Source organism: Setaria viridis, chromosome 7, assembly GCF_005286985.2.
Source record: "Setaria viridis chromosome 7, Setaria_viridis_v4.0, whole genome shotgun sequence".
Classification (NCBI taxonomy): Eukaryota; Viridiplantae; Streptophyta; class Magnoliopsida; order Poales; family Poaceae; genus Setaria; species Setaria viridis.
Window position 1 is genome coordinate 8911810 of NC_048269.2, and position 11505 is coordinate 8923314.

General features: G+C 51.7%; 1 protein-coding gene across 1 annotated transcript; it reads right to left on the reverse strand.

The window, feature by feature from the left end:
• Positions 1-5625: 5625 nt before the first annotated feature.
• Positions 5626-11293, reverse strand: LOC117863166 (ABC transporter B family member 19). Its single transcript, XM_034746772.2, has 9 exons — positions 10178-11293; positions 10026-10080; positions 9774-9949; positions 9494-9658; positions 9069-9364; positions 8649-8965; positions 8337-8560; positions 6316-8235; positions 5626-6109 (listed from the first exon to the last, which is right to left on the reverse strand). The coding sequence occupies exons 1-9, from the start codon at positions 11087-11089 to the stop codon at positions 5762-5764; spliced, it is 4413 nt and encodes a 1470-aa protein (XP_034602663.1). The 5' UTR covers positions 11090-11293; the 3' UTR covers positions 5626-5761.
• Between the last annotated feature and the right edge of the window lie 212 nt (positions 11294-11505).

The following is an 11505-nucleotide window of genomic DNA, read 5'->3' on the forward strand; positions in this document are numbered from 1 at the left end:
AAGGAAAATTAGCCCCTCGGTATATTGGACCATACCAGGAGTTAAAAAGAGTTGGAGCCGTAGCATACCGCATTCAGCTGCCCGAAGAGATGTCGGATATCCACCCGGTATTTCATGTGTCCCAACTAAGAAAATGCCTGAGAGTACCAGAAGAGCAAGTACCGGTGGAAACCATAGATTTGCAGAAGGACCTGCGATATCAGGAGGTACCCGTCAAGATTCTGGACACCGTCACCAAAAGGACAAGGAATTCAGTAGTGCGGATTTGCAGAGTCCAATGGAGTAGGCATGGTGAAGAAGAAGCTACTTGGGAACGCGAGGATCGCGTTAAAGAAAGAATTTCCCCATCTTTTCAGAGTTCAGCTGAATCTCGAGGGCGAGATTCAATTTAAGTGGGGTAGGTTTGTAACACCCGTAAAAATCTACCAAATTAAATCACTCGCTAAAAATACCTTCCTTTCCGTCGGACCCGTCGTCCCGGCCCCGACGTCCTCAACCCTCTTTTTCCGCTCCCCGTAATTTTCGCCGCATGCCCGTCCAATCCATCACGCGTGCCGTCAAATCCCGCAACTTTCGCCGAGCTGCCCCTCCCTTTTTCCTCCTCCTTTTTCCTCTTCTCCTTCCCTTTTTCTTTTTCCTATTTTTTTCCTTCTTCTTTCTCCTTCCTCCTTTCTCTCTCTCCTTCCTTTTTCTCCTGCTGCCCCCTTCTTTTTCCCTGGTGCCTAGCGCCTAGCTCCTGGCGCCCGACCGAGGCCGCGCCGGCCGTGCCCGGCCCCACCGGCGCAGGGGCCGCGCTGACCAGCACCGCTCCCAGCCGCCCACGTCGGACCGCCCGCACGCGCCCACGCCGACCCGGCCGCCCGCACACGCCCGCGCAAGCCCGGCCGCCCGCACGCGCCGCACACTCCCGGCCGCCCGCGCCAGGCCGACGCTCGCCGCACGCACACCTGTGCTCGCGCGGCTCCGTCGCCCGGCCGCGCGCGCCTGTGCTGCGTCGTGCCCGACCGTGCACCCCATGCCGCGCGTGTCGCGCTGGCGCCGCCGGCCGTGCCGGACCGTCCACCGGCCGGTCTTCGGCCGTCCCCTCCCGGCGCGCTTCCCCACGAGGTCGCCGCCCCCTGTGCCTCCTCGTCGACCATGCCGCCACGCCATCCACGAGCAAGCCCACTCCGGCACGCCACCGGCCGGAAAAGTCCTAGCCACCATCATCACCACCGGCCGCCCCCTTGCCAGCCTATAAAAGGGGCAACGCCCGGCCCTCCACACCACCACCACCGCCGCTAGCTTCACCGCCGCCCCTCCCCTGCTTTCCCCGTGCACCTGACAGCCGCCATCGGTAACCGCCACCGCCACCTCCTGGCCCAGAACCGGCGCCCCTTCCCCACCGTTTGCCGGCCAAGGTGAGGGCCAAAACAGGCCCCCCACACCATCCTCTCCCTTCCCCACCACTCGGTCTCGCCACCGGCGAGCAAGGCCGGCCGGCCCACCGCCGGTCATCCCCCTCCCCAATTCCCTGTTATGGCCCAAGGAGGAAGAAAGAGATAAAATCCCTCCTCTTTCAATCTAACCCTCAAGTTTTCCCTATTCGCAAACAAGCCCTCCCACCTTTCAGAAATATTTACAAATAGGTCCCTGGTTCTCGCGGTTTAATCCTAAACCTTGTTTTAAAGCCCGTAACCTCCCTTTAACCCGTCATTTCATGCGCCAAACTTCCTCCAATCGATCCCAAATTTGACCACGGCCTCCTCTCATATATTTCCGCCGAGGCATATCCAAATTTCATGAAAATACCCTTCCTACCTATTTTCCGTTCACATTTTCTGTTCGGAGCTCAACGGGTAAAATCTTTTTCCTTTTTATTTATTGTGTGCTCGTTGGTGTGTGCCGTAGATCGCGGAGTACCCGAGGAGGAGCACGAGGAGGAGTTCGACCGCGAGCCCGAGCCCGAGGACCAGTACCGCGAGCAGGAGCTCCCGGAAGGCTTTGAGAACGGCAAGTCCAACCTGATCCTTTGATGCATATTTAATACCCAGTTTTTCAAACACAACCTATTGGCCTGTTTTATAAAATTCATATTGTTTTATTGCAAGACATGGTTGGATAGCCACCCCTTGATTGTTATGATTATTCCTTGTTATCCTATATTTATCTCTAAATAAGAGTTGCTCTGTTTAGATGGTAAATACTGCTAGAATGCTTAGGAACTCGTTACCCAAATTCAATCATGACTACATCTGTTTATTCGGGACATAAATGTGTGAGTGTGTTCAACTGAGGAGTTGGGATTTTCGGGTGTAAAGAGAGGTGGTGGATCAGATGGATGGGCGTTTCTTGTGTGGAATGCTGGGTTGTTGAGCTCGTACCTTAGTGGTTGAGCAGAGTGGGAGATATCCATCTTGTCATGGCTAAGGACCGAGTTAATGTGTCATATTGCCTAATTCCATCATCGTGCAACCACTCGACCGTTGTATGGGCAACGGCTTAACATAAACCCCACTAGCGAAACTGCTAGGCTTCAGGTGTGATGGTGAGCAACGGGAGCCCTTGGAGAAGGACTAAGCTCTTGGTGACTTAGGTCCCGGTTTCGACCACGTGGATGGGTTGCTAACCCCTTGGGTGCTTCCATGTTGACTAGTTAGTGTTGGCTAAGGTGGGTAATGGCTTTGTTAGGATCCTCACCATCATTAAGGTGATCGTGATGCGGTACCCTACTTGTGGGAAAAGTGTACAACCTCTGCAGAGTTAAAACCTATCTGGGTAGCCGTGTCCACAGCATTGGACGAGTTACGGCTCGGTCATACAACTAGCTTTTGGAGATGGTTGGTTTATAAGGTGTGTGTTGGGTTTGGAAGTGTCCGGCAGTTGTGCCGTGCGCTATGGCAGATGGGGAGTCCAGTAGCGATAAAACTTGGATCCCTTGTGTAGGATCAACCCCACTTAATGTTTCGGTTACTAAAGAAAATGCATTACGAAAATTTCTTTGAAATAAAATCCTTCATGTGTCAAAAATCTAGCTTTATTGCAAATAAACCTTAACCATATCCTTGTTGAATCCTATGCATATTCTTGTTGTATCCCCCTCCGTGGGTGGGGTTGGACTTGTTGAGTACTTTTGTACTCACCCTTGTGTTGTTGCTTCAGAGGAGGATCCGGACTTCGTCGCCGAGGACTTCGAGTAGGAGGTTGCGTCTGCACCCAACGCTGCCTGCGGTGTTGGCCCTTTTGCAGGATGCTTTCGCTGACGCATAGTTCCGATTGCAGCCCGGAGTCTGACTGGACCGCAACTTGGATTTGTGTTGTTATCGCTTTAGTCTTGCTTTGGGTGTGGCTTGCCCGCTTGCTCCTTCGGGAGTTGTACGGTTTCTAAACTATCTGTTGAATAAATGTGTTATCAGCCTCCTGGGACTGATAATTGGATCATATTTAGTCTCTACTTATGTGGGGATGCTTCAGCCGGCCATGTGGCAGCCATGGTGGGTGCATGGGAGCTCGCCTAATGGAGCGCGAGGAGGAGGCGTGGAAGGCAATGGAGCATGAGGAGGAGGCGTGGGAGGCAAAGGAGCACATGGGCGGATGCTTGGGCGGCCAATGGGCAAAGAAGGAGCCCTGCAGGGGCTGGGGAGGGACCAATCTGGCCATCTTTGGGCGCCGTGCCAGCGACGGGCATGCAGGTGGCGATCTGGTAGAGGAGGAAGGTGGAAGAAGGGTCTGCCAAGTGGGCCCGCGATATTTTTCCCCATTAAAGTTTGCCCCCTCAAATGACCTAGATACATGTGTCCAAAAATTCTCCAAAAATACTCGTTCGAAAGATAAAATGCCCCACAATCAAAGACAACAAGAATCAACTCAAAATCTATTATGGTTTGCATATAATAGACAAAACAAAACAGCTAAAATTGAACTTTAATTGAATTTTTAGCACAAGCAAACATCTCTGAAAAATTTGGTAAAAATATTTTAAAATCACTAAATGGTATCTAGTATTTACATAAAATAATTGGAGGCATAGTTGTATAAAATAAATTGGGATTGCTTCACAAATTTAGTTTTTCAACAATAAACAATTAATTTCTAGGCACTTAAACAATGCATGGTTAAAATGCTCCAATGTGCACAAATGATGCTCATGAGGTTCAATGATGCACAAAAGGATGTTCATGATGCTCAAATATGCAAAATGATATTCTTAATGCTCAAGAATGCACAAAGATGCTTGTGATGCATGTCATGCAAAGGTGTCGGGTTTAACATGTATTTTCTCACCAAGTTTGAACTTTGTGCTTGCATTTCCAAAAATAAAAGTTGGAGTTCAAGGTGTGGGCTAGAACTTTTATAAAGGCCAACAAGGAAAAGCTCGATAGATTTGGAGATAGAATTGTGGGATTTTTTTGGCGCACGCCAGACAAAGCTGTTTTTAGAATTTGATTGAAATTTGGTCGAACTTCAACTCAGTTTTGAACTCCCTCTACTCAAAATCAGAAGAAGTGCTGATTATGAAGATTGTTCCATATAAAAAGTTCTACCACTTTTATATTGGCTTTAAGTTCTTATATGAAAGTTGTTTTTATTGGCCTCTCTAGGTGATCATCAAGAGGAAGGAGTTTTAAGACTTGGCAAAATATAAGGTGTGTTTGGATCTTAATTCTCAGCAATTTGGAGTTAGCTTTGATTTGCTTCTTAATTACCCTATTGATTATTTGATTTAGATTCTTAATTACTCGGGCTATCACAGGCCACCCTTCTTGATTCTCTCGCCTGCACACTAAACTCATGTAGCATATAGTTAAATCTACTTTTGCTTCGAGAGCATCTCCAGTAGTCTCCCAATAAATATCTTCCAATAACTCGGTAATGGGATATTCTAATACCCTTTCATTACTATTGGAAGAGTTGAGTTTACAGTCTTGTAATAATTTCATCCTAATGCAACTATCTTATTGAGAGAGTCACAACTCCTTCTTTATTTGGAGAGAGTTGGAGTAAATTATTGGGAAACAGGAAAAGTAAAGGGAATATGCTAGAGCACTATTTTTTCACCAACTTTCATAATAAGATAGTTGGATTGAGGAATGAGATTCTGCCGGAGGTGCTCTAACACCTCTCTAAAAAAAGAGACATTTATTTCAATAGACATGTAACGAGCTTCGGTAGAAGGAAATACATTATTTCAAACATAATGAGATGGGTATAAAAATAGACTATGTGAGTTTCAAAATAAAATATCTCACCGTACATATGGATATTTTGGTATTCTATAATAATAGGAAGACTTAGGGGTGTTTGGATACGGGGTGCTAAACTTTAGCAGGGTCACATCGGATGTTCGGATGCTAATTAGGAGGACTAAATACGAGCTAATTACAAAACTAATTGCACAGATGGAGTCTAATTCGCGAGACGAATCTATTAAGGCTAATTAATCCATCATTAGCAAATAGTTACTGTAGCACCACATTATCAAATCATGGACTAATTAGGCTTAATAGATTCGTCTCGCGAATTAGACTCCATCTATACAATTAGTTTGTAATTTGACTATGTTTAATACTTCTAATTAGTATCAAACATCCGATACGACAGGTGCCCTTAAACACCTTCTACAAACTCTATTCAATCCGTGGTCCAAGTATAATCCTTTAAAAAAAATTCATTGACATGTAATCAACCTAAGCATTATTACTAGTGAAGTTTTGTTGTAAAAAAAGAATTGATCATCCCACAATGTCCAAATTGCTGAAATTACACGCATCAAGAGTATGTTCTACGCGAATGCCTGCGCTTCCACTTCTGCCTTAACCATGGCGGCGTACAAACCATCGCGATGGTTCGCTAAAAGGTCGTCGTGGCTGCCGAACTCGATGACCCTCCCGTGGCTCACGACGGCGATGCGGTCGGCTTCGCGTACCGTGGAGAGACGGTGTGCCACCATGATCGTCGTTGCACGCCGTGAGACTTTCCTAAGGGCTTCCTGCACGTGCTTCTCGGATTCCAGATCCAGCGCGCTGCTAGCCTCATCCAGAAGTAGTATCCTGGATTGCTTTACAATGGCTCGTGCAATGGCAATTCTCTGCTTCTGCCCCCCTGACAATTGGACCCCACTCTCTCCTACCTGCAGATAACAATCACAGCTGGTTCAGGATGATACTTGTTCAGCAATACATATGCGAACAATTGGATAGGATGTTCACATGGTAAAACTAGTTGTGGCTTGAGCACATCTGTTTAGCTTATTTGACGCATTTGATTATTTGTTTTGAAATTTTCTCAGGATTGTTTCTCCAAATCTTTATAGTCAATTTGCTTGAAATTATTTACCTGAGTATCATAGCCTTGGGGAAGCCCAGCAATGAACTTGTGGATGTTGGCCTCCTTGGCAGCTTCTTCAATTTCAGCCCACGAAGCCTTTGGGTTGCCGAACCCGATGTTTTCTCTGATGGACCCTGTGAACAGGGCTGGCTCCTGGCCCACCATTGCACACTCCCCTCGGAGCCATTTGAGGTCGAGCTCCCGTACATCAATGCCGCCAACCATCACTTTCCCGTCCACTGGGTCGTAGAATCGCTGCACCAACCACACCACTGTCGACTTCCCGCTCCCACTCGCACCGACCACCGCAATCGTGCTCCCTGCTTTCACGCGCACTGAGAATCCATTCAGCACCGTCACATCCAGACGCGACGGGTACGCGAACGTCACATTCTTCAGCTCCACATCGATGGGTCTCCCATCTTTGATTTTTCGCCGCTTGGTGCCGTCCTCATTGATTGCCGGGCGACGCTTCAGTACGGACAGTATGCCGGCGATGGCCACCGGTGCGCCGGATGTGTCGGGGGCAAGGCCGGCCAGCTGCCCAACGGAGAAGGAACTTAGCACAAGGATGAGGAAGATCTTTGACACGTCACCGAATTTGGACTCATCTCTCTTTATGAAGAGAGCACCGGCCCAGAGCGTCACCGTGTAGGCACCATACATGGCGCCTTGGGAGAGCCCGAGGATGATGCCCATGATCTGTGACCTCCGCCGAGCCTTGGACACTGGGGCGTCCAGTGCCCGGTTGAAGGTTCCGACAATGTTGCCCTGGGCGCAGAGAGCGGCCACCGTGCGCACGTTGGACACGGCGCCAGCGGCAATGCTGCTGGCCCGTGCGTACGCGCCGTCGTCCGACTTCGGGCCGACGTTGATGAGCAAGTTGAGATAACTGGCGCCAAGCGTCAACGGCGTGCAGCCCATGGCGACAAGCGTCAATCGCCAGTCTAGCGCGAAGCATATGCCGAGCCCCACTCCGGCTGAGCCCACGGCCATCAAGAGCACGGCGTACCTGTCTCCGAACATGGACCGGAACGCAATGGCGTCCCGCGCAAGCCGCGTCACCAGGACACCCATGGCGTTGTCTTCCTCGTCGAACCACGCTGGCTCCTGCTTCAGGATGGCGCGGAAGAGGCGGTCACGGACACGCATGGTGAGCCGAGCACCGGCCCATCCGCACAGACCCTGCTGCCCGGTCATGGTCAGGATGCAGGCCACGCCGAGACCAACCACGGCAACGGCCAGATAGCCCACCTGCCGCTTCATCTTGGACGTGTCGGCGTCAAAGTACACCTCGACGGCCTGGCCCAGAAGCAACGGGAACACCGAGAACACCGCACCGGCGTTTATGCCCATCAGAAAACCCAGGATCAGCAACGGGCCTTCTCGCCGCTGCAGCTTCCATATTTCTGAGATCCTGAACTTGGCGTCCTTCTTCGCCCAAGCATCCTTCTTGCTCGCGTCTTTGTCGATCGTCTGAGTACGATGATACCTTGACTTGGACATCACTGACATGTCATGCCCAGACTCGTCCGTGAAGCTGTTGAACATCTCCGTGGCGGCAGCAGCTAGTTTGCTGGGCTCGGAGGTGTCGGACCTGCCACTGTCCGACGCGAGCTTCACAAGGGCAGCGTACGGGCCGCCCTGAGCCATCAGATCAGCGTGGCGGCCGGACTCCACAACGGCCCCACGGTCGAGCACGGCGATGGTGTCGGCGTTGCGGACGGTGGCGAGGCGATGGGCAATGACGACCACGGTGCGGCCGGCCGAGAGGCGGTCAATAGACTGCTGGACCACAGCCTCAGACTCGGCGTCCAGGGCGCTGGTGGGCTCGTCCAGCAGCAGGATGCGCGGGTCCCGGATGATTGCGCGCGCTAGAGCGATGCGCTGCTTCTGACCTCCCGACAGCTGGGTCCCACGGTCGCCGACCTATAATATAATAAATGGTAAGCCAAAATCAGAATTGTTAGATGCAAATCGAGCACGGAGGCTGATGGCATGTCAAAGTTTTTGGCGTGTGCGTTGATGACCTGTGTGTCGTAGCCATCTGGCAGGCCTAGGACGAAGGTGTGAGCGTTGGCCTTGGTGCAGGCCGCGATGGCCTCTTGCCTTGTCGCGTTCTCCTTCCCCATCATCACGTTCTCAATGATGGAGGTGGCGAATAGGATGGGCTCCTGGCCGACCAAGCCGATCTGCGAGCGCAGCCACCTAAGATTTAGCGATGGCAGGTCCTGGCCATCCAACGTGATCGTCCCTGCACCAACAACAATATTCAATCACACACCCACACGAGCAAACAAGAAAACAATCGATGTTGCTAGTTTTCATTGTTTCTGCTTCACCTCGCGCTGGGTCGTAGAACCTCTCTATGAGCGCAAACATTGTGGACTTGCCCCCGCCGCTAACGCCAACAAGCGCCAGCATCTTAGCCGCGGGGATGGTAAGATTCAGGTTGTACAGGATGAGGGCCTCCGGCCGAGACGGGTACATGAATTCCACGTCCTTGAACTCGATCCGGCCCCTCAATGCCGACAACACCCGTCCGCCGCCGTCGTATGCGTCTATCTCCGGCACCCGGTCGATGACCTCGAAGACTCGCCCCGCCGCCACCGTCCCCAGTGCGAACTGCGCGTAGTAGGACAGCGATAGCGCCAAACCCCTGCGCTCACGAAGATTGCCAAATTCCAAGACATCAGCAAAAGAACCATCTCTTGCGGCAAGACAAACCCCTGCCGCCGTGCAAGGTTAGCTGTTGCACGTGCCTTCCTCCGACCATGACGCCGAAGAAGCAGGCGATGGCATCCCCGCCTTTGATCTCGCCCTTGGCGACCAGCTGCGAGCCATACCACAGCGCCAGAGCCCACTGGGAGTAGGTTACTAGGTAGATCACTCCCATGCCGGCGCCCTTGGCGAAGCCCATCTTTATGCCAATTGGAGCCGCCTTGTTTAGCCACTCGGCGTACTTGTCTGCCAGCCTGTCCTCCATGACGAAGGAGAAGACCGTCCGGATCGAGCTGATGGCCTGCTGGGCCACGCTGCCGGCACGTTGGTATGATGCCTAATACATCACCGAATACAAGAAATGTAAAAAAAAAAGAAACATAATTATTTCAATCCAACCCATTCCTTAGCAATCAAACTAGCAGTAAGTTGTTTGAGTGGAGATAAATAAACTGAGCGTGCTGACCTCGTCCTTGGCGGTGAGGCCACCGTAGATGGCCTTGTAGGCGATGCCGCAGAACATCATGAGAGGGGTGACAGCGAAGACGGCGAGAGCAATTTTCCATGATTTGGTGAAGCCGACCACGTAGCCAAAGATGAAGGTGAAGACGTGATGCACAAAGCCTGCCATCTTAATTTCCATAGAACAGACCAATTAATTATTATTTTGTCCTGTTCAGTAGAATCAAGTAGGCAATCACTCATTCTGAGTTATTCGCACGTTCCGTGTGTTATTGATGTGTTACCTTCTCTCCCATGACATCCTGGATTTGGGCGACATCACTGGAGATGCTTTGCATCACCTCGCCCGTGCTCACCTCCGTGTCGAAGAACCCGATCTCTTGCCTCAGCACCGCTTTCAGGTACTCCCGTCGTATACGGAGTGCCGACCTCTCGCCAATGATCCTCCAGCACGTGATCTCTGCACGCTCACAGAATTTGTCAAGAACATGCGTGCTTGCTTCAAACGGAAATACCAAAACAACATGCTTAATTACCAAGATACGCCCCTATGACAACAACTGCAGCAAGGAACACCATGTAAATGCTGATCTGCATCCAACAAGGTACTACAAATAGATTAGCATCACAGTAATCTGGTAGCGTGGAAATCGATGTTACTTTGATTCGTCCTTATGACACAACTTGCCTGTTTGACATCCTTCATCATCTGTGCCTTGTCGCTGTTGACAACCTTGTTGATGAAATTCCCGAACAGGTACGAGTACCAGGGCAGAGATCCACCGTTGACCGTGGCTCCGACACACCCGAGAACGAGGAGGATGATGTCCAACGGCGTCGAGTACTTAAACAACCCGGAGATGCTCACAGGCTTTCCGATCCTCACCTCGATCTCACCGTCATCGTCGTCATCATAGCCGTAGTCTCCACCACCGTCGTCGTCGTCGAGGTACTGGCTCCGGCTGTATGACGCGACGCTGATGTCGTAGCCAAAGCTAGGCGCCTCCTGCCGCGGTGGCACGTACAGCTTGTCGTGGTTGTCGCGCGAGAAGGATACTTCCCGCGACATGGCGTTGTTGTAGGTGCCGCTGTACTTGACCATCGACTTGTCTCCAGAGTCTCGGCCGGCGGCCGTGCGGACGATGGCGTCGTCGTTGCTGGCAAAAGAAGTGTTGGGCGCCACGACGATGGCGCGGCTCGCGTCGGTCACGACACTCTGCAGCTCCAGGCGCTTGCCGCCGCCAGCACGGGACTGCTGCTGCGCTACCGGAGATCGGTCGCGGTAGATCCGGCTGGACCGTGTTGACAAGTAGTAGTCCCTCGCTGTCCGGCGGAACAGCGCTGGACCACGCCGGGAGGCGGACTCCGACTCCGCCGGTGCCCATGGCCCTACGGCTGCGCCGAGGCCGTGCGGCTGCGCCCACGACGTATCTGGCTGCCAGGACACGGAGCTCTGCCACGACATGTCATCGAGGCCCCGGCGCCGTACCATCCGAGGGGCGGCGAAGGAGGTGGAGTTTTCCGGGGTGGTGAAGGGACTGTGCGCTCCTTGCCGGCGACGCTGGTGCGTGCCGGAGCGGGAGAAGGAGAAGTCATCCATGCGGGAACGGGCGGAAGAATCCTAGGCCAAAGTGCCAACTGCCAAGCGCCGGCGATCGATCGCTTTGATAAAAAGGCTACCCCTCGACTGCAGCTCCCGATGATGCTGCGCGACTTGGACGGGAGCGCCACTTCTGGCGGATCGTCTTAGGATACAACGAAGCTTGTCGCGTTGCAACTGGCAAGTTGTAGCCATGCCAGGAGCGTCCCAGGTAAAGCTGGTAACAGTTCGGTTCTAAACCAGTTTTTTGGTTTGTATTTTAGCTGGTTGGCAAATACATGCTATTTTATTTATCTTCACATGTTTAATTCAAAACAAATTAGTAGATAACTAGCTTAATTTCTTTTATGCATACGCTATCATCTACATATAATCACTATTGGTATTGCTCACTTATCCTGGCTCCGTCCCTAGTT